The 20,584-nt window shown below is 61.0% G+C and overlaps 1 protein-coding gene across 1 annotated transcript; it reads right to left on the bottom strand.

The window, feature by feature from the left end:
- Positions 1-5,214: 5,214 nt before the first annotated feature.
- MAB21L3 (mab-21 like 3) lies at positions 5,215-16,987 on the bottom strand. Its single transcript, XM_029081426.1, has 6 exons — positions 16,935-16,987; positions 10,888-11,028; positions 8,743-9,034; positions 7,544-7,725; positions 6,294-6,488; positions 5,215-5,474 (listed from the first exon to the last, which is right to left on the bottom strand). The coding sequence occupies exons 1-6, from the start codon at positions 16,968-16,970 to the stop codon at positions 5,241-5,243; spliced, it is 1,080 nt and encodes a 359-aa protein (XP_028937259.1). The 5' UTR covers positions 16,971-16,987; the 3' UTR covers positions 5,215-5,240.
- Positions 16,988-20,584: the final 3,597 nt, after the last annotated feature.

The following is a 20,584-nucleotide window of genomic DNA, read 5'->3' as shown; positions in this document are numbered from 1 at the left end:
CACCGGACTAAGCGCTTGGGATGAACAAGTCGGCAACAGATAGAGACGGGCCCTGCCGTTTGACGGGCGCACGGTCTGATCGGGGGAGACGGACAGAAGAGAACGATGACACTAAACAGCAGGCTGGGGCAAGGGGCTCATACATCGGGGACCCTAGGGAGGAGGGGGATGGAAATCATTTAGGGGTGGGGGGATGGATTAAAAGCGGTTCTCCAGAGGGGGAGGGGGACCGGCACCAGGATCTCATCGCCACGGGGAGCGGGGCAGTGGGGAATGCCAGCGGGCCCCAGTGGGGTTTGGGCGGATGGAGATCCACGGATGAGCGTCCGTGATCCCGGGGGAGAGTCGGGGGAGTCGGAGGGTCTGCGCGGGGGTCGAGTCAGGGGTCTTGGAGGTTCTGGGTTGGGTCACTGGGGGGACGGTCAAGGATCCAAGCGTTTCGTCCAGTGTTCCGCGCCTAGTAAGCGCTCAATCGATCCTATCGAATGAATGAATGGAGAGGGGAGAGTCAGGGGTACGGGAGGGTCCGGGCCGGGGCATCGGGGGACGGTCAGGGATGGAGAGGGGAGAGTCGGGGGGGGTGGGGGTCGGATGACCGTGCCGGGGCCCTGGGGGAGAGTCGGGGTGCCGGATGGTCAGTGCTGGGGGACGGTCAGGGGCGTCCGAGGGTCTGTGCCGAGTCACTGGAGGGCGAGGGACACGGGTGGAGACATCTGGTGAATCCAATTCACTCCGCGTGAGGACTGTTTTCAACGAGCTCTTCCGGGGAGCTGAGTACCGCAAGGAAAACCTCTCTTCGAGGACCCCGACCCCCCGTCCTCATCTCAGAGGACCCCGGCCCAGCTGCGAAGGCCAGAGAGGGACGGGGTCCGCGGACTCCTGGGGAGCACCTCCCCCCGCCCGAAGCTGGGCGGTGGGGGGCTACTGGAGGACCACCATCTGCGGGGCCATCAGCTGCGTGTCCCCCCCCCAGCCCTCACTTTGGCCCCCTCCCCTTTCCTTCGGAGGCTGCGGCGGGTGGATTTAACCCTCTTCCTGCCCGGGGGGACCCGGCCAGTTGGAGGGGAGATGCCCCTCCCCAGCAGGCTGGGGCAAGGGGCTCATACATCGGGGACCCTAGGGAGGAGGGGATGGAAATCATTTAGGGGTGGGGGGATGGAGGGGGGGGGTCTCTCTGAGCCGGGAGCATCTCTCACTCCTCCCCATCCTGGGATGAGACGTGGAATCGCAGGCTTGGAAGCGGCAGTCGTCTCTGCAGAGGAGGGCTGGTCCTGGGGGCGGGGGATGGGGGATGGGGAGGGGGGGCTGCGGATGCGGTGGGCCGGCGAGGAGGGGGCGGGGCCCTCCCGGGCCCCCCCCCCCCTCCAGGCAGCGGCCCGGAATATCCGCTCGCTCGCCCCACTTCCCTCTGCTCTTTCTCGGGGAGGGCGGGGGTCCCCACGCCCCCGGCCCAGAGGGGGCCAAGGACGGTGAGTCAGGCTGGGCGGGGGTCCAGGCGCCGCTGCAGGGGCCGGCCCGCCCGAGATCTCCATCTCGCTCTCTGAAGCAGAGGTCTCTGCGGACTGCGGCAGGCTGGAGGCGGGGGGGGGGTCCCCCGGGGATGGGCGGGGAGGGGGCGGGGGGGGGGGGATGCGCGACCCCCTCCCCCCTTTCGTCTCCCTTCCTCCAATCAGCCGGTGGGCCGGTCCAGGGGAGGGGGCCTGGTGGTCCACCCGCGGGGGGGAAATTGGAAATGATCACCCCGGTTGACCCGAATGCTCAGGGACAGGCCCCTCCCCGGCCTCGCTCAGAGCCAGCCCCCTCCCCGGCCTCGCTCAGAGGCAGCCCCCTCCCCAGCCTGCTCAGACAGCCCCCTCCCCAACTTCTCTTACAGACGGCCTCCTCCCCAGCCTGCTCAGAGCCAGCCCCCTCCCCAGCCTGCTCAGACAGCCCCCTCCCCAACTTCTCTTACAGACGGCCTCCTCCCCAGCCTGCTCAGAGCCAGCCCCCTCCCCGGCCTCGCTCAGAGCCAGCCCCCTCCCCACCCTGCTCAGAGCCAGCCCCTTCCCCAGGCTGCTCAGAGACAGCCCCCTCCCCGGCCTCGCTCAGAGCCAGCCCCATGCAGCCTGCTCAGAGCCAGCCCCCTCCCCAACTTCGCTCAGAGCCAGCCCCCTCCCCAGCTTTGCTCAGAGCCAGCCCCCTCCCCAGCCTGCTCAGAGCCAGCTCCCTCCCCACCAAATCCCGGCAGATTCCCAGATCCAATAAAGACCAGGGTGCCTGGGCAATCAGACCGTCGGACGCCCATTGCTCTCCTCTCCCGTAGGCCCCCCCCTCAGTAGGAAGCTGGGGAAGGGGGTCCAGGAGGCCACCCTGGGGGAAACGCCCCCTCCCCCTCCCCGGACCCTCCCCAGGGAGTCGGATGGCGACGGCCGCAGCCCCGCCCGGCCCTGCGCTAAAAGCTCTGGTTCGTCTCCAGCGCGCTTGACTCACTTTGGTGAGTTGTTTATACAGCGGAGACGGATCTTCTCACAATAGGGCCGGGGAGGAGGAAGGGAGGGGCAGGCCGTTCCCATACAAACCCCAAAAGGCTCCCCCCGTTCTCATGCCAACCCCCAAAGGCTCTCCCCGTTCCCACGCCAACCCTAAAAGGCTCCCCCTTTCCCGTGGAAACCCCAACGAGCTCCCCCGTTCCCACGCCAACCCCCAGAGGCTCCCCCCGTTCCCACGCAAACCCCCAAAAGCTCCTCCGATCCCATGCCAACCCAAAAAGGCTCCCCCTTTCCCGTGGAAACCCCAAAAAGCTGACCCGTTCCCATGCAATCCCCCAAACGCTCCCCCTTTCCCGTGCGAACCCCGAAGGCTCCTCCTTTCCCATGGAAACCCCCAAAGGCTCCCCCCTTTCCCGTGCAAACTCCCAAAGGCTCCTCCCGTTCCCATGCAAACCCCAAAAACCTCCCCGGATCCCACGCGATCCCCCAAACGCTCCCCCTTTCCCGTGCAAACCCCAGAAGGCTCCCCCTCCTTTCCCATGGAAACCCAGAAAGGCTCCCCCCGTTCTCATGCCAACCCAAAAAGGCTCCCCGTTCCCCGTGCAAACCCCAAAAGGCCCCCCCCCCGTTCCCATGGCAACCCCAAAAAGCTCCCCTTGGCCTTGGCCCAGAGGCCGGCCGGACGAGCCTCCGCCCAAAGGCGCCCCCGGGTGGCAGCGGCCGGGATTGCGACGGAACCGGGGTCGGAAGGGAAGAGGGGAAATATTAATAATAATAATAATAACTGTGAAATTTGTTATGTGCTTACTATGTGCCAGGCACTGTTCAAAGTCCCGGGGGTAGATACAATATCATCGGATTGGACACAGTCCTTTGTCCCGCGAGGGGCTCTCCAGTCTTCATCCCCATTTTACAGATGAAGGAACTGAGGCCCAGAGAAGTGAAGTGCCTTGCCCAAGATCCCCCGGCAGCCGAGTGGCGGAACCCGGAGTAGAACTCAGGTCCTCTGACTCCCAGGCCCGGGCTCTACCCACTAGGCCACGCTGCTTACCTCGGTCCCCCGAGGCTCCCCCTTTCTTTTGAGGGTGGGGGCCGAGTGGGACCCTGTTTTGTCCATGCTAGGAGGCTCTGCGTGATCTCTGTTAGTGAGCTCTATCATTATTATTATTATTATTACTGTTATCAGATCTCCCTCCGCCCCACAGGAGGCCGAGCAGGAGCGAGGTCTCCTCCAGCGTGAGAAGCGGCGTGGCCTAGTGGCTAGAACCCAAGCCCGGGAGTCAGAAGGACCCGGGTTCTCATTCCAGCTCCACCGCTTGTCTGCTGTGGGATCTTGGGCGAGTCACTTTACTTCTCGGTGCCTCAGTGACCTCATCTGTAAAGTGGGGATTGAGACGGTGAGCCCCACGCGGGACGGGGACCGGGTCCAACCTGATCTGCTTATATCCACCCCAGCGCTTAGACCAGTGCCTGGCACACAGTAAGCTCTTACCAAATACCGCTATTATTATTAATAATAATAATAATAATAAGGACCTGGGTTCTAATCCCGACTCTGCCGTGTATCTGGGTGATCCTAGGCAAGTCACTTTACTTCTCTGTGCCTCAGTTCCCTCATCTGTAAAAAAGGGGGACTAAGAGTACCAGCCCAGTATGGGAGAGGGACTGAGTCCAACCCAATTTGCTTGGATCCACCCCAGCACTTAGTACAGCGCTTGGCACGGAGTAAGGCTTAACAGATACCGACATTAACCTCTAGACCGTCAGCTCGTTGTGGGCGGCGAATGTGTATGTCTATTGTCGATGGTATCGTATTTTCTCAAGCGCTTAGTAAAGGGCTCTGCACACAGTAGGCGCTCAATAAATACGATGGAACGAATGGACAGAAGCCCACAGACAGGGTATGGTGACGACAGGCCGGCGGTCTTTTAACGGCCCCTTCCGTCCACTTCTGCTCCTCCACGCCCTTCTCCGGACCGTGCTCGGCCAGGGCTCCCGGGTACAGCGGCGGGGGACGGGCCGAGCGGTCCATCGCCCAGTCTCCCACACTCACAGAGAGGACATCTGGCGGGACCCCGACCGTCCTGGGGGGGTCCCTTCTTTCCCGGCTGTCTCAGTCCCGTCCGGCCCGGAAGGGCCCCCAAATATCAGGCCAAGCCGGGGCTAGCCGGGAATTCCGGCCGGGATGCCGAAGCGCCCTCAAGCTGGCTTCCGACTGACCCGGCCCCACGACGGACGGCTGGCTCCCACCCCTCCACCCGCGGGGCAGCCCGAGGTGCGGCCGAGGGGGAGGGCAGCCGGGGTCCCCAAGGGGGCCGGGTTGGGCCGGAGAAGGGTCAGACGGGCCGGGTCGGGAGGGGGTCCACACGGGAGAGGCCCAGTTGTCCCAGGCCAGGGGAGCAGAGACCCGGGGTGAAGGTCCGCCCCGGGAGACGGACCCTTCGCCCAGGCCCGCGTCCTCAGCAGTCACCGGCAGGGCCAGGCCGGGGTGGCGGGCCCGGATCCTAAAAACCGGCCAGTTGGGCTCCTCGAGGGCCAGGGGTCCGAGCCCCGCCGGGCCCCTCCGGCTCCCCAGCGGTCCGGAGGCCATTCCGCCGACGGGACGTCTGGTGACTCGGTGCTGGAGCCGGCCAACGGGGACGTTGGCGAAGCACCTTCCACTTGGTCAGCGCTCTGGGCCCCGACTCTCACCTTCTCCCGGCCCCCCGGCTGCCCAGGGAGGGGGAAGGCGGCGGGGGACCCCCTCCCGGGGCGGGGGGGGGGGGGGGGCCTTCATTCCAGGCCTAGCGTGGGATCTTCCAGGAAGAGGCCGAGACGCCAGGCCACGGCGTCTAAGTCGCCGGGGCTGCAGAACTGGAACAGGTTGTGTCCCGGCAGGAAGTAGTGCTTCAGGAAGCGCTGCCTCAGGCACTTGTGAAGCCTACGTGCCAGCCTCAGGAACGCCTCCCGGAACACGCGCCAGTGCCGTGCCCGCGGGTACTTCTCGCAGGTCCAAAACAGCACCGTCTGGGAAAGGGAGAGGTGGAACAAAAACAGCGATAACGATGACGTCTGTTAAGCGCTTCCGATGCGCCAGGCACCCGTCTAAGCGCTGGGGTGGGTACAAGCAAATCGGGTTGGACCCGGTCCCTGTCCCACGTGGGGCTCACGGGCTTCATCCCCATTTGACGGATGAGGGAACTGAGGCCCAGAGAAGGGCGGCGACTTGCCCAGGGTCACACGGCAGGCGAGTGGCGGAGCCGGGATTAGAACCTCCCTCCTGGGACTACGCCGTGTTCCCTCCTTCTCTAGACTGGAAGCTCATCGTGGACAGGAACACGGCTACCAACTCTGTTCTACTGGCATTCATTCATATTTATTGAGCGCTTACTATGTGCAGAGCACTGTACTAAGCGCTTGGAAGATACAACTCGGCAACAGATAGAGACGATCCCTACCCAACAATGGGCTCACGGTCTAGGAGGGGGCAGACAGACAGCAAAACAAGTCCTCTCCCAAGCGCTTAGTACAGAGCTCTGCACAGAGTAAGCACTCGATATATACAATCGAACGAACGAATAACCCGCATCTACCCCAGCGCTTAGTACAGTGCCTGGCGCGCGGTAAGCGCTCAGCAGACACCGTTAGAAGAAGAAATGACTGCACGTGAGGTTCCGGGAGGAACGGAGTCCGATCGGATGAACCTCCATCTACCCCCGGGCTCCGGAAATACAATAATCACAGACGAGGTGGTGGACGAGGAGAGCAACCGGAGGGGCCGGACGGCCCGCGGACCCCCGTCCCCCGCTCCGTCCCCGTAGCCCGGAGGGGACCCCAAAGTCCCACCTGAAGGTGGTGCGTGGTGATGACGGGTCTGGTCTCGGGGCACCAGTGGCCCTCCTTCAGCTGCTTCATGACCTGGAAGCACTTCTCCCGGCAGCCGCCATCTTCGTCCAGCCCTTCCATCAGCAGGCTCTCCGCCCGCCCGAAACTCAGCTGCCAGTGGTACCGGGAACGGGCCATCAGGGCGAAGCCCAGAGACTGCCAGGGACGAGAAACGGGAGGCGGGTCGGCCGCCGACAGGGAACCAGTCGCCTCCGGGTCAGCGGCACTAGCGAGGACGGTGTCCGGGCGGCGCTCACTATGTGTCGGTCACCGGACTGAGCGCGGGGGCGGGGATGAGAAAATCGAGTTGGACGCAGTGGGGCTCGCCTTTTACAGAGGGGGGAACTGAGAAGGGCAGTGAATTGCCCAAGGTCACACAGCAGATGGGGGGGGGGGGGGGTGGAGCCGGGATTAGAACCAGTGACTGATTCCCAGGCCTGTGCTCCGTCCACTGGGCCTCGCTGCTTTTCCTCGGCACAGGGTCAGATAAATGCTACTTCTCCTCACTTGTTCCCTAGTGACCTGAGTCACATATGTAGTTGCCCAATCTTCAAAAGGCCTTGACATCCCACAGGAAATCGGCCAATCCTCAGAAGCCTGTCTGAGGATCTGGGGGGGCCTAATGGAAAGAGCCTGGGCCTGGAAGTCCGAGGACCCGAGTTCTAATCCGACCTTCGCCACATTGGACAAGTCACTTCACTTCTCTGGGCCTTAGTCACCTCATCAGTAAAATGGGGATCAAGACTGCGAGTCCCATGTGGAACACGGACTGTGTCACTCTGTTATCTGCCCCAGCGCTTAGAACGGTGCCGGTCACATAGGAAGCGATGAACAGATACCATTAAAAAAAAAAAGTGGTGGAGACGGGATGAGAACCCAGGACCTCCTGACTCCCAGGCCCGGGCCTGGGAGTCAGAAGGTGCTGGATTCTCATCCCGGCTCCACCGCTTGTCCGCCGTGTGACCTGGGGCGTGTCGCTTCACTTCTCTGTCACCTCATCTGTAAAATGGAGATAGAGACCGTGAGCCCCAGGTGGGACAGGGACCGTGTCCAACTTGATTTGCTTCTATCCACCTCACGGCTTAACAAATACCCCAATTATTATTATTATTATCATCAGGCCATACTGCTTCTCTCGTTGAGGGTCATCTGTGGGGGGGGGGGGGGGGGTCGGCCTTCTGACGCCTCCCTCCCCCGAACCCGGTCGGTACCTTGATGCAGTCCACCCTGTCCGCGGCCGGCCAGCGCTTCAGACACCGTGGCCAGCGGGCCCTCCGGGGCCAGGAGGTGGGGACCTCGAGCGTCGGCACCAGCTCCACCTCCACCGGGGAGCCCGCCGTCTCCACGGCCACGCGCACCGTCTGGTCCAGGCTCTCCAGGAGGCTGACCCGGCCTGGCGGGGGAAGCACGGGGAGAAGGGAGCGGTAAAGGCCAGGGCCAGGGGGCATCCGCCTCACGCGGGCGATGCCAAGGTGGGCGTCGGCAGGGGCTCCCGGTCTCCCGGGGTCGGGGCGGGAAGCCTGCCGGGAACAGATCAGCGGACGAGAGGGGGCTGGGTCGCTGGGGGAGACTTGGGACCGAGGGGGCGTTTTCCCGCCCAGCGGACGCCTGGGAAACAGAAACGGAGCTCCCCAGTCCCCCTTCCGCCGCCGCGTCGAACAAAAACTCCTCACCAGCGGCCTCAAAACACTCAACCCCTTTGCCCCCATCCACCTCACCATTCTCCTACTCCAACCCGACCCGCACCCTCGGCTTCTCCAATGCCAACCTTCTCCCGGGGCCTCCATCTCGTCTGTCTCGCCGCCGACCCCTCGCCCACGTCCCGCCTCTGGCCTGGAACGCCTTCCCTCCTCAAATCCCACCGACCAGTATTCTCCCCTCGCTTCGAAGCCTTATCGAAGGCCCATCTCCTCCAAGGGGCCTTCCCCGACTGCGCCCTCCTCTCCTCTTCTCCCTCTCCCTTCTGCGTCACCCTGACTGGTTCCCTTCATTCATCGCCCCCTCCTAGCCCCACGGCACTCAGGTCCGTATATGCAATCGATCATATTAATGTCCGTCTCCCTCTCTCGCCGTGGGCAGGGAATGTGTCTGCCTATTGTTACGTCGTACTCTCCCAAGCGCTTAGCGCAGTGCCCGGCACGCAGTAAGCGCTCCATAAATACGACCGCACGAACGATTGCATGAGATGCCGGGAGTCTCTCCTCAGGGCCAGCAGCTGCCTCGGGATTCCACCCGGGGGAAACCCCAGGAGACAACTCCCGCTCGGGACGAGGAGAATCCCAGCGGGGCTGCCCGCTGCGTGCCCGGCCCTGACGGGGTGGATGAGGGCACCGCCCGGCCCGCCGGGCTGGCGTCACACCCGGCGGGAGCCACGGGCAGGGCGCGGCCGCCGCCGCCCCTCCGGCCTCACCGGCAAGGTCACAGGCGGGGATGGCGCCCTCCAGCAGGCCCCGGAGCACGGCCAAGACCTTGGCGGGCACGATGTCCCCTTCCACGTTCACGTCGGCGTCGTGCCACTGACACAGGCTCTTGGAGAACTGGTCCGTGGCCAGCCACTGCTGCCGGGAATCCGGATCCCGCAGAGGGGTGGGCAGGCGCTGCCCTTGCAGGCCGTAATAGCGCCAACGACGGGACCGGCGATCCCGGTACCCGGCCAGGCCGTGGAGGGGCACCGGGACCAGGAGTTGGCTCGGGGACAGGACCTGTGGCCAGGAGACAGAGACAGAGAGAGGGAGAGAATTGGAGAGCCATAGCGCGGGCTGAGCCCGCGCCCGAGAGGCAGAAGGACCTGGGCTCTAATCCTTGTCTGCTGCGGGACCTCGGGCAAGTCGTTTCACTTCTCTGGGCCTCAGTTCCCTCATCTGGAAAATGGGGATGAAGACTGGGAGCCCCACGTGGGACGGGGACTGTGTCCGACCCGATGACCTTGTATCTGCCTCTTAGAACGGTGCTTGGCACACAGTAAGTGTTTAACAAATACCACGGTCATCATCTGTCTGCTGTGTGATCTTGGGCAAGCCGCTTCACTTCTCAGAGCCTCAGTTCCCTCATCTGTGAAATGGGGATAAGAGAGGGAGCCCCGTGTGGGTCAGGGACTGTGTCCAACCTGATTAACTTGTAACTCCCCAGCGTTTAGAAAAGTACGTGCCACTTAGTAAGCGCTTAACAAGTGGCACAGTTAGAATCGATATACTTATATCTTGACTGTGCGGCTCCCCTGCAACCCGGCCTCCCGCTGCTTTCGCAGAATGTCGTGGGGGAGATTTCCCCCTCAAGAACGAACATCTTTCAGAGATGGACCGACCTCGGGGAGAAGGCCCGGGGTGAGGTGGACGATGCCCCCGCACCCTCTTGGCGGGCAGAGAGGAGGCGGCGGTTAAGGGTGACCCTCGGTCCTGAAGGGTGGGCACTGCCTGAAGGGAAGGGGAACCCAATGGGAGCCGGTCAGCCAGACGCACCGGGAGGGGTCAGAAGGACTCGGGCAGAGCCCTGGATGAGTGATCACGCTACGTGACTGTGGGGAGAGTCAAGGATGGGAGAGGGGAGGGTCAGAAGGGCAGGGTGGTCCGTGCTGGGTCACTGGGAGAGTCAGGATGGAGACGGGAGAGTCAGGGGTGTTGGATGATCCGTTTTGGGTCACTGGGGGAGAATCAGGGATGGAGAGGGGAGAGTCAGGGGTGTGGGATGATCCGTTTTAGGGCACTCACCTCCTCCAAGAGGCCTTCCCAGACTGAGCTCCCCTTTTCCCTCTGCTCCCTCTATGCCCCCCTTCACCTCTCCGCAGCTAAACCCTCTTCTCCCCCCTTTCCCTCTGCTCCTCCTCCTCTCCCGTCCCATCCCCTCGGCGCTGTACCCGTCCGCTCAACTGTCTATATCTTCATTCCCCTATTTGTTTTGTTCATGAGATGTACATCGCCTCGATTCTATTTATCCGCTATTGTTTCTAATGAGATGTTCTTCCCCTCGATTCTATTTATCGCCATCGTTCTCGTCTGTCCGTCTCCCCCGATTAGACCCTGAACCCGTCGAAGGGCAGGGTCCGTCTCTATCTGTTACCGATCTGTCCATTCCAAGCGCTTAGTCCAGTGCTCTGCACGTAGTAAGCGCTCGATAAATACTATTGAATGAATGAATGGATCAGGGATGGAGAGGAGAGAGTCAGGGGTGTGTGATGATCCGTTTTGGGGCACTGGGGGAGAATCAGGGATGGAGAGGGGAGAGTCGGCGTTTTGGATGATCTGTGTTGGGTCACTGGGGGAGAATCAGGGATAGAGAGGGGAGAGTCAGGGGTGTGGGATGATCCACGCTGGGGCACTGGAGGCGTCACGGATGGAGACGGGAGAGTCGGGGGTGTTGGATGGTCTACGTTTGGTCTCCGGGGGATCCGACCCCTACCCCCGAAGAAAAGCGATTCATCGCCACCGTTGGGCCGAGTCCCGGGCCGGGGCTGACCCCGGGGGGACGTTCCCCGGGGCCTCACGTTTCTCGGAGCCGATCGCCTCCTCAGATGCCCAGATCCGGAAGACGGGTGGTGCCCGTCCCGGAGCTCCGTTACCTGGACGGCTTCGTTCCGGGCGCCGGAGTCGGAGACGGCTTGGAAGCGCAGGTCCCTGGCTCCGATCTCCGCGGTCAGCTTCTGGATGACGCTCTGGACCTCCAGCACCTCCTGCCACTCCCGGTGACGTCCCAGGTCCGCCTGGGCCCGGGACGGTCGGGCAAACACAAGGAAAATCAGTCCCGACGGGCACACGGACTCCGCTACGGAAGTCTGCTGTCCTGGTGGCTTTGGGCGTTTGCGTGCTTCATTCCTTCCATCCTATTCATTCGATCGTATTTACTGAGCGCCTACTGTGTGAAGAGCACCGTACTAAGCGTTCGGGAGAGGACAAGAGTTGTCAGCTGTGTGACTGTGGGCAAGTCACTTAACTTCTCTGTGCCTCAGTTCCCTCATCTGCAAAATGGGGATGAAGACTGGGAGCCCCACGCGGGACGACCTGATTCCCCTGTGTCTACCCCGGCGCTTAGAACAGTGCTCTGCACATAGTAAGCGCTTAACAAATACCAACATTATTAAGAGAACAATAAAGAGACACATTCCCTGTACGTTTCCCTTACCTATTCCTGGCATTTCTCCATCTATGTTAACACCTGTCTCGCCCTTTAGACCGTAAACTCACTGTGGGCAGGGAACATCTCTACCGACTCCACTGTATTATACTCTGAACCCCGTGAGCGCTCTGCTGTATGACCTTGGGCAAGTCATTTCACTTCCTCTGTGCTTCAATTACCCCACCTGTAAAATGGGGACTGAGACTCTGCGCCCCAAGTGGGACACGGACTCTATCTAACCTGTTTGGCCTTTATCTACCCTAGCGCTTAGTACAGTGCCTAAGTACAGTGCCTGGCACATAGTAAGCCCTTAACAAATACCATTAATAATAATACTACTAAACAGGAATGATTTTGGTAGGTAGCAAGAGCTATGTGTCAAGCACTGTGGTAGACATAATCACAATGATAGTGTTATTTAAGCGCTTACTTGAGAATAGTGGATAGAGCCTGGGAGGCAGAAGGTCATGGGTTCGAATCCCAGCTCGGTACGTCTGCTGGGTGACCTTGGGCGAGTCATTTCACTTCTCGGTGCCTCAGTTACCTCATCTGCAAAATGTGGATTGAGACTGTGAGCCCCAGGTGGGACTGCGTCCATCTCGATTTGCTTGTAACCATCTCAGCGCTTAGTACAGCGCCTGGCACCTAGTAAGCGCTTAACAAATACCATCATTATTATGATTACTTTATATCAAACACTGTACTAAATGATGCAGATAATAATAATAGCATTTGTGAAGTGCTTACTACCTACCAAGCGCTGCCCCGAGCACTTTAGCAAATATGACAATTAATAATTATATTTATTAAGCCCTTACGGTGTCCCTAGCAATGGATCCATCGCTTAGAACAGTGCTTGGCACTTAGTGAGGGCTTAACAAATACCATTATTGTTTACTAAGGACCGGGGTAGGCATAATAATGAAAAAAATCATCATCTTGGTATTGGTTAAGGGGTCACTATGTTCATTTCATTCATTTACTCAATCGTGCTTACTGTGTGCGGACCACTGTGAAGCAGCGTGGCTCAGTGGAAAGAGCCCGGGCTTGGGAGTCAGAGGTCATGGGTTCGAATCCCGACACTGCCACTTGTCAGGGGGGTGACTGTGGGCAAGTCACTTCGCTCCTCTGGGCCTCAGTTTCCTCATCTGTCAAATGGGGATGAAGAGTGGGAGCCTCACGGGGGACCACCTGATGACCCTGGATCTCCCCCAGCGCTTAGAACGGTGCTCTTGCACATAGTAAGCGCTTAACAAATACCAGCCTTATTATTAAGCCCTGGGGTCGGGCCAATCAGGAGAGCCCCTCCAGGCCCGGCCCTTTCCAGCGCCCCCTGGCGGCAGGGCGAAGGGGCGTTACCGTATTCACCCTAAACGACACGCCCCCCCCGAAATTCCGCAGGCGCGCGCGTGCGCGCTCGGGGCCCCGCCGCCCGGGAGTTGGGCCGCAGTGCGGCTGCGCGAGGGGGGAGCGGCTCTGCGCATGCGCCACCACAGCGCGGGCTTTTTGGCTCTCCTCAAAGTCCAGAGTTGGGGATGGGGGAGGCGAGGCGCTTAGCACAGTGCATCGCGCTCAGGGGGCGTTCAGTAACTCTCCCCCCTACACCCACACTATCCATTTTTATTGCCAATCTTGTTCCCTCTCCTGGAATCGAAGTGAATAAAATAACAATCATAATAGTGATGGTGTCAAGCTCTTACTGTGTGCAAAACACTGTTCTAAGCGCTGGGGGCGGATACAAGGGGATCAGGTGATAATGTTGGTATTGGTTAAACGCTTACTATGTGCAGAGCACTGTTCTAAGTGCTGGGGGAGATCCAGGGTCATCAGGTTGTCCCACGTGAGGCTCACGGTCTTCGTCCCCATTTCAATAATAATCTGGTATTTGTTAAGCGCTTACTATGTGCAGAGCACTGTTGTGAGCGCTGGGGGAGATCCAGGGTCATCAGGTTGTCCCACGTGGGGCTCACCATCTTCATCCCCATTTCACAGATGAGGTCGCTGAGGCCCAGAGAAGTGACTTGCCCACAGTCACCCGGCTGACGAGTGGCGGGGGCGGCATTCGAACCCACGACCTCTGACTTCCATGCCCGGGCTCTTTCCACTGAGCCACCGCTTCTCCTAATAACGACAATAATGGGAGGGGGCCACTGGGATCCTTTCCCCATTTTGTAGACGAAGAAACTGAGGCCCAGAGAAGTGACTGGGCCCGTCTACTCAAGCGCTCGGAAGATGAGAAGCAGCGCGGCTCGGTGGCAAGAGCCCGGGCTTGGGGGGTCAGAGGTCATGGGTTCGAATCCCGACCCTGCCACCTGTCACCCAGCTGACAGCTGTGGGCAAGTCACTTGGCTTCCCTGGGCCTCAGTGACCTCATCTGCAAAACGGGGATGAAGCCTGGGAGCCCCTCGGGGGACAACCCGATGCCCCTGGATCTCCCCCAGCGCTTAGAACGGCGCTCTGCCCGTAGTGAGCGCTTAACACATACCAACATTATTATTGTCATCATAAGATCGACCGCCCGGCTCGCCCCAGGTCACATGGCGGGCCTGAGGTTAGGCTTCCGGGCCTGGGCTCCATCCGCTAGGCCACACTGCTCCAGGGGGAGGGTCCCCGGGGCCGGTACAGCCATCCTGCTGGGGAATGGGGGTCCAGGAGGGGGTACATCGGGGCTTACCTTGTGCAGGAGGAAGCGGTCCAGCTCTTCGGGGCCCGGGGGCTGCTGCATGGCCGCCCCCGCCCACGCGCATTCCGGGCTGGCGGCGGGCCGGAGCCTGAGCTTTCGTCTCAATCCCCCGGGCTGGGCTCCTTCCCTTGTAAGGAAACGGCCCCCTTCTCCCTTCCCCTGCCTCCCCCGTCCCGCCGGGCCCCTCCGCCGAGCAGCCCTCCGGCCCCTTCCCCCGCAGTCTGGACTTCTGCCCCCCCGTCCGCTCCGTCCGGCTCCCCCCAGGTGTCCGGCTCCCCCCCCCCCACCCCGGGGTCTCCTCCCCGACTTGACCTCCGGCGCCCTGCCCTGCGTTGTTGACGGTAAACACGACCCCCCTGCCTCCCCAGGTCACCCTGAAGCCCCGCGGCACCACCCGCTCCCCGCGAGAACCGGATGGAAGAGTCGCGTCTGCCTATGTTGGTATTCGTTAAGCGCTTACTATGTGCAGGGCACTGTTCTAAGCGCCGGGGGAGAGACGGGGTCATCGGGTCGTCCCACGTGGGGCTCACGGTTTTAATCCCCATTCTACAGAGGAGGTCACTGAGGCACAGAGAAGCGAAGTGACTCGCCCCAAGTCACACGGCTGGCAAGCGGCGGAGCCGGGATTCAAACCCAGGCCCGGGCTCCTTCCACTGTACCACGCCGCTTCTCTATAGGCCGCGCTCAGTTTCCCGACCCGCTCCCAGGACGCTGGGGATAATAATGACGACGGTCTTCGTTAAGCTCGTACTGTGCGCCGAGCCCCACGCCGGGGCAGATACAGGGTTGACCCACGTGGGGCTCAGAGTCTGAACCTCCATTTTACAGATATGAGGTAACTGAGGCCCAGAAGAATAATAACTGTCGTAGTTGTTAATAATCATGTTGGTATTTGTTAGGCGCTTACTATGTGCAGAGCACCGTTCTAAGCCCTGGGGGAGATACAGGGTCAACAGGTTGTCCCACGTGGGGCTCACGGTCTCAATCCTCGTTTCCAGACGAGGGAATGGGGCGCAGTGAAGCGAAGCGACTTGGGCCCGGCAGACGAGCGGGGGAGCCGGGATCAGAACCCAGATCCCGTTGACTCCGGGCTCTCGCCACTGCGCCACGAAGTGAAGTTTTGTCCAAATCGGAACCTCCGACTCCCGAGCCTGTGTTCTTGACCCGAGGCCAAGCTGCCTCTATGGGCAGCGGGGGCCGCGGAGGACGGACGCTGCCGGCCCACACTGACCCCCCACACCCCGGCACACACGTTCACCTCCCTCCAACACACGAACAGACCTGTACAGCCCCCCGTCCCCCCCCCTCCCCTCCTCACCACCACACACAGCTTCGCCTCCCCCCCCGCCAACGACCAACGGGCCCGTACGCTCCCCTCCACCCACTTCCACGTGGCGATGTCGGTATTTGTTAAGCGCTTACTATGCGCAGAGCACTGTTCTAAGCGCTGGGGTAGACGGGGTCGTCGGGTCGTCCCACGTGAGGCTCCCGGTCTTCATCCCCATTTTACAGATGAGGTCACTGAGGCCCAGAGAAGCGAAGTGACTTGCCCACAGTCACCCAGCTGACAAGGGGCAGAGGTGGGATACGAACCCACGACCTCTGACTCCCAAGCCCGGGCTCTTTCCACCGAGCCACGCTACGTACACGCCTCCATCTCCAATTGCCCCTTCCCGGCCCAGCGCGCCCGCTTCCGTACACCTTCATCCACACCTTCCCCTGCCCCTCCCCGCGTAAACGCACCGGCACCTCCTCACAAACACACCTCACCGCCCCCCGACACCCACAGACGCGTGGTGGGCAGGAAATAATACAACCCACTCTGTTGTACTTTTCCTTCCCCAGAGCTCAGCACAGTGCTCTGCACGCAGTAAGCGCTCAATAAATACCATGGACGGATACGCCCCTGCCAAGACTTCTGCGTCTCTTCCCCCACCCCGCATCCCCCATCCATCCCCCCGCCCCACGTGTCCAAACTGATAATAATGGTGGTATTTGTTAAGCAGCGCGGCTCAGTGGAAAGAGCCCGGGCTTGGGAGTCAGAGGTCATGGGTTCGACTCCCGGCTCTGCCGCTTGTCGGCTGGGTGACCGTGGGCGAGTCACTTCACTTCTCTGGGCCTCAGTGACCTCATCTGTAAAATGGGGATTAACTGTGAGCCTCACGCGGGACCACCTGATGACCCTGTCTCTCCCCCAGCGCTTAGAACGGTGCTCTGCACAAAGTAAGTGCTTAATAAATACCAACATTATTATTATTATTATTAAGCGCTTACTATACGCAGAGCACTGTTCTGAGCACTGGAGGGACACAAGGCGATCAAGTTGTCCCACGTGGGGCTCACAGTTTTTAATCCCCATTTTCCAGAGGAGGTCACCGAGGCCCAGAGAAGTGAAGTGACTGGCCCACGGTCACACAGCCGGCAGGCGGCGGAGCCGGGATCCGAACCCCTGACCTCTGACTCCCGAGCCGGGGCTCTTTCCGCTGAACCACGCTGCCACTCCGGCGCTTAGTACAGTGCCGTGAACACAGTAAGCCCTTAATACCGTAATTATTAGAGACCCGCCTCTTTCCTCTCAGCATCCCGAAGCCCCCCGACGCGGCCCTCCTCGGTCTCTAGACCGTAAGCTCGTCACGGGCAGGGAATGTGTCCGTTATCTTGGTCCGGTGTCCGCTCCCGAGTGCTCAGTACAGTGCTCTGCACCCGGTAAGCGCGCAAAAATACGACCGACTGATCCTTTGAGCGCCCGTCCTCCCTCTTCTGTCGAGAAAGGGTCTGGGGGGGAGGTTGGGGGGCAAGAGGGGTCTCACCTTCTGCCCCCTCCACGTCTCCGTGCCCCGGCCCATGGGGCCGCCGGTCTGCGGGGAGAACCGGTCTCCGGGAGCGGCGGCGAGCGGCCTGGGAGGCGGGCGCCGAGCCCGACTGGCCACGGCCGGTTTTCCTGCCGAAAATATTTCCCAAGCCTCTGCCCCGCGGGGGGCCTGGAAGCCGGGCTGGGCCCCTTATCGGGAGATCTGGACATGGCAAAACAACTTATTTTTGAAAGCCCCGTCGGAGGGTTTCCCACGGACCGCATTTCCAGGTCGAATCCCGCCGGCCGCCCCGCTGCCCCGCGGAATGCCGTGGAAATCCGCGGGCTCGGGCGCCGGCGGGATGAATCCGGGCTGGGAAAACCACAGTCGACAGAAATCACGCTGGGCGGAGGGCATTATCCCGGGTAATAATAATGTTGGTATCTGTTGAGCGCTTACGATGTGCAGAGCACCGTTCTAAGCGCTGGGGTAGACACGGGGGAATCAGGTTGTCCCACGTGGGGCTCACCGTCTTCAGCCCCATTTTCCAGATGAGGGAACCGAGGCACAGAGAAGCGAAGCGACTCGCCCACGGTCACACGGCTGACAAGTGGCGGAGCCGCGAGTCGAACCCATGACCTCTGACTCCGAAGCCCGTGCTCTTTCCACTGAGCCACGCTGACCGACCGTAGCGACGACGACTGTGATATCCGCGAAGCGTCTGCTATGCGCCAGGCACCGTACTAAGCGCTGGGGGCACTACAAGCGATCCGGGTCGGACACGGTCCCTGTCCCACTCTGGGCTCGGTCTTAATCATTTTCCAGATGAGGAAACTGAGGCCCAGAGAAGGCATATGACTCGCCCGGGGTCACACGGCGGACGAGTGGCGGAGCTGGGATGAGAACCCATGACCTCCTGACTCCCAGTGGCTCTACCCACTAGGCCTACTGTGTACTGAGCGCCTACTGTGGGTGCAGAGTGCTGTACTGGGTGTCCGCTGTTTGCAGAGAGCTGTACTGGGCACCTACCACGTGCAGAGCACTGTAGTAAGCATTTGGGGAGGGGTGTGAGCAAATGCCGGGCCCCGGCAAATCTCCTCGGGGAGACGGGTCACCCCGCACGATTTACCAGCACAGTGAGCAGGAGGAAGAGGAGCGGCGTGGCTCAGCGGAAAGAGCGCGGGCTTGGAAGTCGGAGGTCACGGGTTCTAATCCCCGCTCTGCCGCCTGTCAGCTGGGTGACCTTGGGCGAGTCAGTTCACTCCTCTGGGCCTCGGTGACCTCCTCCGGAAAATGGGGATGAAGACTGGGAGCCCCACGTGGGACAACCTGATTCCCCTGCGTCTTCCCCCGCGCTTAGAACAGTGCTTGGCACATAGTAAGCGCTTAACAGATACCACAATTTTTTAATTTTATTTTAAGGCCCTGGGTTCTAATCCTGGCTCCGCCAATCGCTTGCTGGGCGACCTTGGGCAAGTCGCTTCGCTTCTCTGGGCCTCAGTTACCTCCTCTGGAAAATGGGAGTTAAAAGGGTGAACCCCATACGGGATAGTGTCCGACCTGATTGCCTTGGACCTACTCCAGCAGTTGGTACAGTGCTTGGCACATAGTGATGCTTATTAAGCGCTTCCTATTAGTATTATTATTACTACTACTACTAATAACTCCAACGCAGAGGGGCCGACGGCCACGGGTCTGCGGAAAGAGCCTGGGCCCGAGCGCCAGAGAATCTGAGTTCCAATCCCCGCTCGGCCACTCGCCCGCTGCGTGACCTTGGGCAAGTCACTTCACTTCTCTGGGCCTCGGTGACCTCATCTGTCAAACGGGGATGAAGACTGGGAGCCTCCCGTGGGACAACCCGACGACCCTGTATCTCCCCCAGCGCTTAGAACGGTGCTCTGCACGGAGTAAGCGCTTAGCAAATACCAACATTATCATGATTATTACTATGTGTGATCTAATTATCTTTTTACGGTATTTGTTAAGCACTTACTATGGGTCGAACACTGCCTGAGCGCTGGGGCGGATACGGGTAAATGGGGTTGGGTCCGGTCCGTGTCCCACGTGGGGCTCGCGGTCTCCTTCCCCATTTTACAGATGAGGGAACTGAGGCACAGAGAAGTGAAGCGACTCAAAGATAATAATAACGCTGGGGTCTTTTAAGCGCTCACTACGTGCCAGGCACTGTCCTCAGCGCTGGGGTAGATACGAGATAATCGGGTCGGGCACGGTCTCTGTCCCACGTGGGGCTGGCAGTCTCGATCCCCGTTTTCCACAAGAGGTCTCGGCGGCCCAGAGAAGCGAAGTGACTTTCCCGAGGTCACACGGCAGACGAGCGGCGGAGCGGGGATTAGAACCCGTGACCTTCCGCTCCCGGGCCCGGGCTCCATCCGCTCCGCTACTCCCGCCACTGACTTGACACAGTGGTTGGCACGGAGAGCTTAATACGGACCACAATTATTTATCATTCCTATCGTCACCTGGCCCCGGACCCCGGGGCTGAATCCGGAGCCCCCGCTGACCCAGCGCGGGCTTCGTCCCAACGCAAATATTTGTCCAGATCGGCCAGCCCGAAGCGGCCGGATTTGGCCCCACCAGAGAGACGGATTGTCTCCGGTAGCCGCCGACGCACCCGGCGAGGGGCCCGGGGCCTGGGAGTCGAAAGGTCGCGGGTTCTAATCCCGCCTCCGCCGCCCGTCTGCTGTGTGACCTTGGGCGAGGCGCTTCACTTCTCTGAGCCTCGGTCCCCTCACCTGGAGAACGGGGATGAAGGCTGCGAGGCCCCACGGGGGACGGGGACCGGGTCCCACCCGATGAACTTGTACCCGCCCCGGCGTTTAGTACAGTGCCGGGCACACAGTAAGCGCTTAACCCCATGGAAAAAAAATACCCGGGTCGAGAACAGAGGGCTTTTCCAGACCGCGGTGCCCACGGCTGCCCCGTCACGCCCCATCCCTTGGCGTCCCCTTCCCTCCACCCCTCCTCCCCCACTTAATAATGAATAATCACGGAATTTATTAAGCGCCTACGACGTGCCGGGCGCTGTTCTGGGCACCGGGGTGGACGCAAGCAAATCGGGGTGGACGCGGTCCCCAACTGGGCTCCCGGCCTCGATCCCCATTTTCCAGAGGAGGGAAGGGAGGCCGGGAGAAGCGAAATGACTCGTCCGAGGTCACACAGCAGTCGAGGGGCTCTCGGGGACGCTGCTGCCTTCCTCTGGAAGGGTGGGAAAAAGGCGGCGGGTCACCCCAAGAGCTATCGATCCTATTTAGTGAGCGCTTATATGCGCAGAGCACTGTACCGAGCGCCCGGGAGAGCGCGACAGAACCGGCCGACGCGTTCCCGGCCCGTCACTGAACGTCTCCCGGGTGCGGAGCACTGTACCGAGCGCTTGGGAGAGAGAAGCAGCGCGGTGCCGTTTCACTTCTCTGGGCCTCAGTGACCTCATCTGTCAAATGGGGACGAAGACCGGGAGCCCCACGGGGGACAACCCGAGGACCCTGTATCCCCCCCAAGTGCTTCGAAACAGTGCTTGGCACACGGTAAGCGCTTCCCAAACACCACCGTCACGGTGGTTAATACTAAGTCTCTTTTCGGTACAGCGCTCCATCCGCTTTCCTCCCAGGGACCCAACGCCGGAGGAAGGCCCGAGCTGGGGAAGCGTTTTC

Source organism: Ornithorhynchus anatinus, chromosome 16, assembly GCF_004115215.2.
Source record: "Ornithorhynchus anatinus isolate Pmale09 chromosome 16, mOrnAna1.pri.v4, whole genome shotgun sequence".
NCBI lineage: Eukaryota > Metazoa > Chordata > Mammalia > Monotremata > Ornithorhynchidae > Ornithorhynchus > Ornithorhynchus anatinus.
This window is presented reverse-complemented; position numbering and strand designations above follow the sequence as displayed.

Coding starts and splice junctions, on each gene's coding strand:
- MAB21L3 (XM_029081426.1), bottom strand. CDS start 16,970: ATGGGCCGGGGCACGGAGACGTGGAGGGGGCAGAAG. Junction 11,029..16,934: donor AGACGTGGAGGGGGCAGAAG/GTGAGACCCCTC, acceptor TCCCGGGCCCAG/GCGGACCTGGGACGTCACCG. Junction 7,726..8,742: donor CCCCGCCTGTGACCTTGCCG/GTGAGGCCGGAG, acceptor TTCCCCCGCCAG/GCCGGGTCAGCCTCCTGGAG.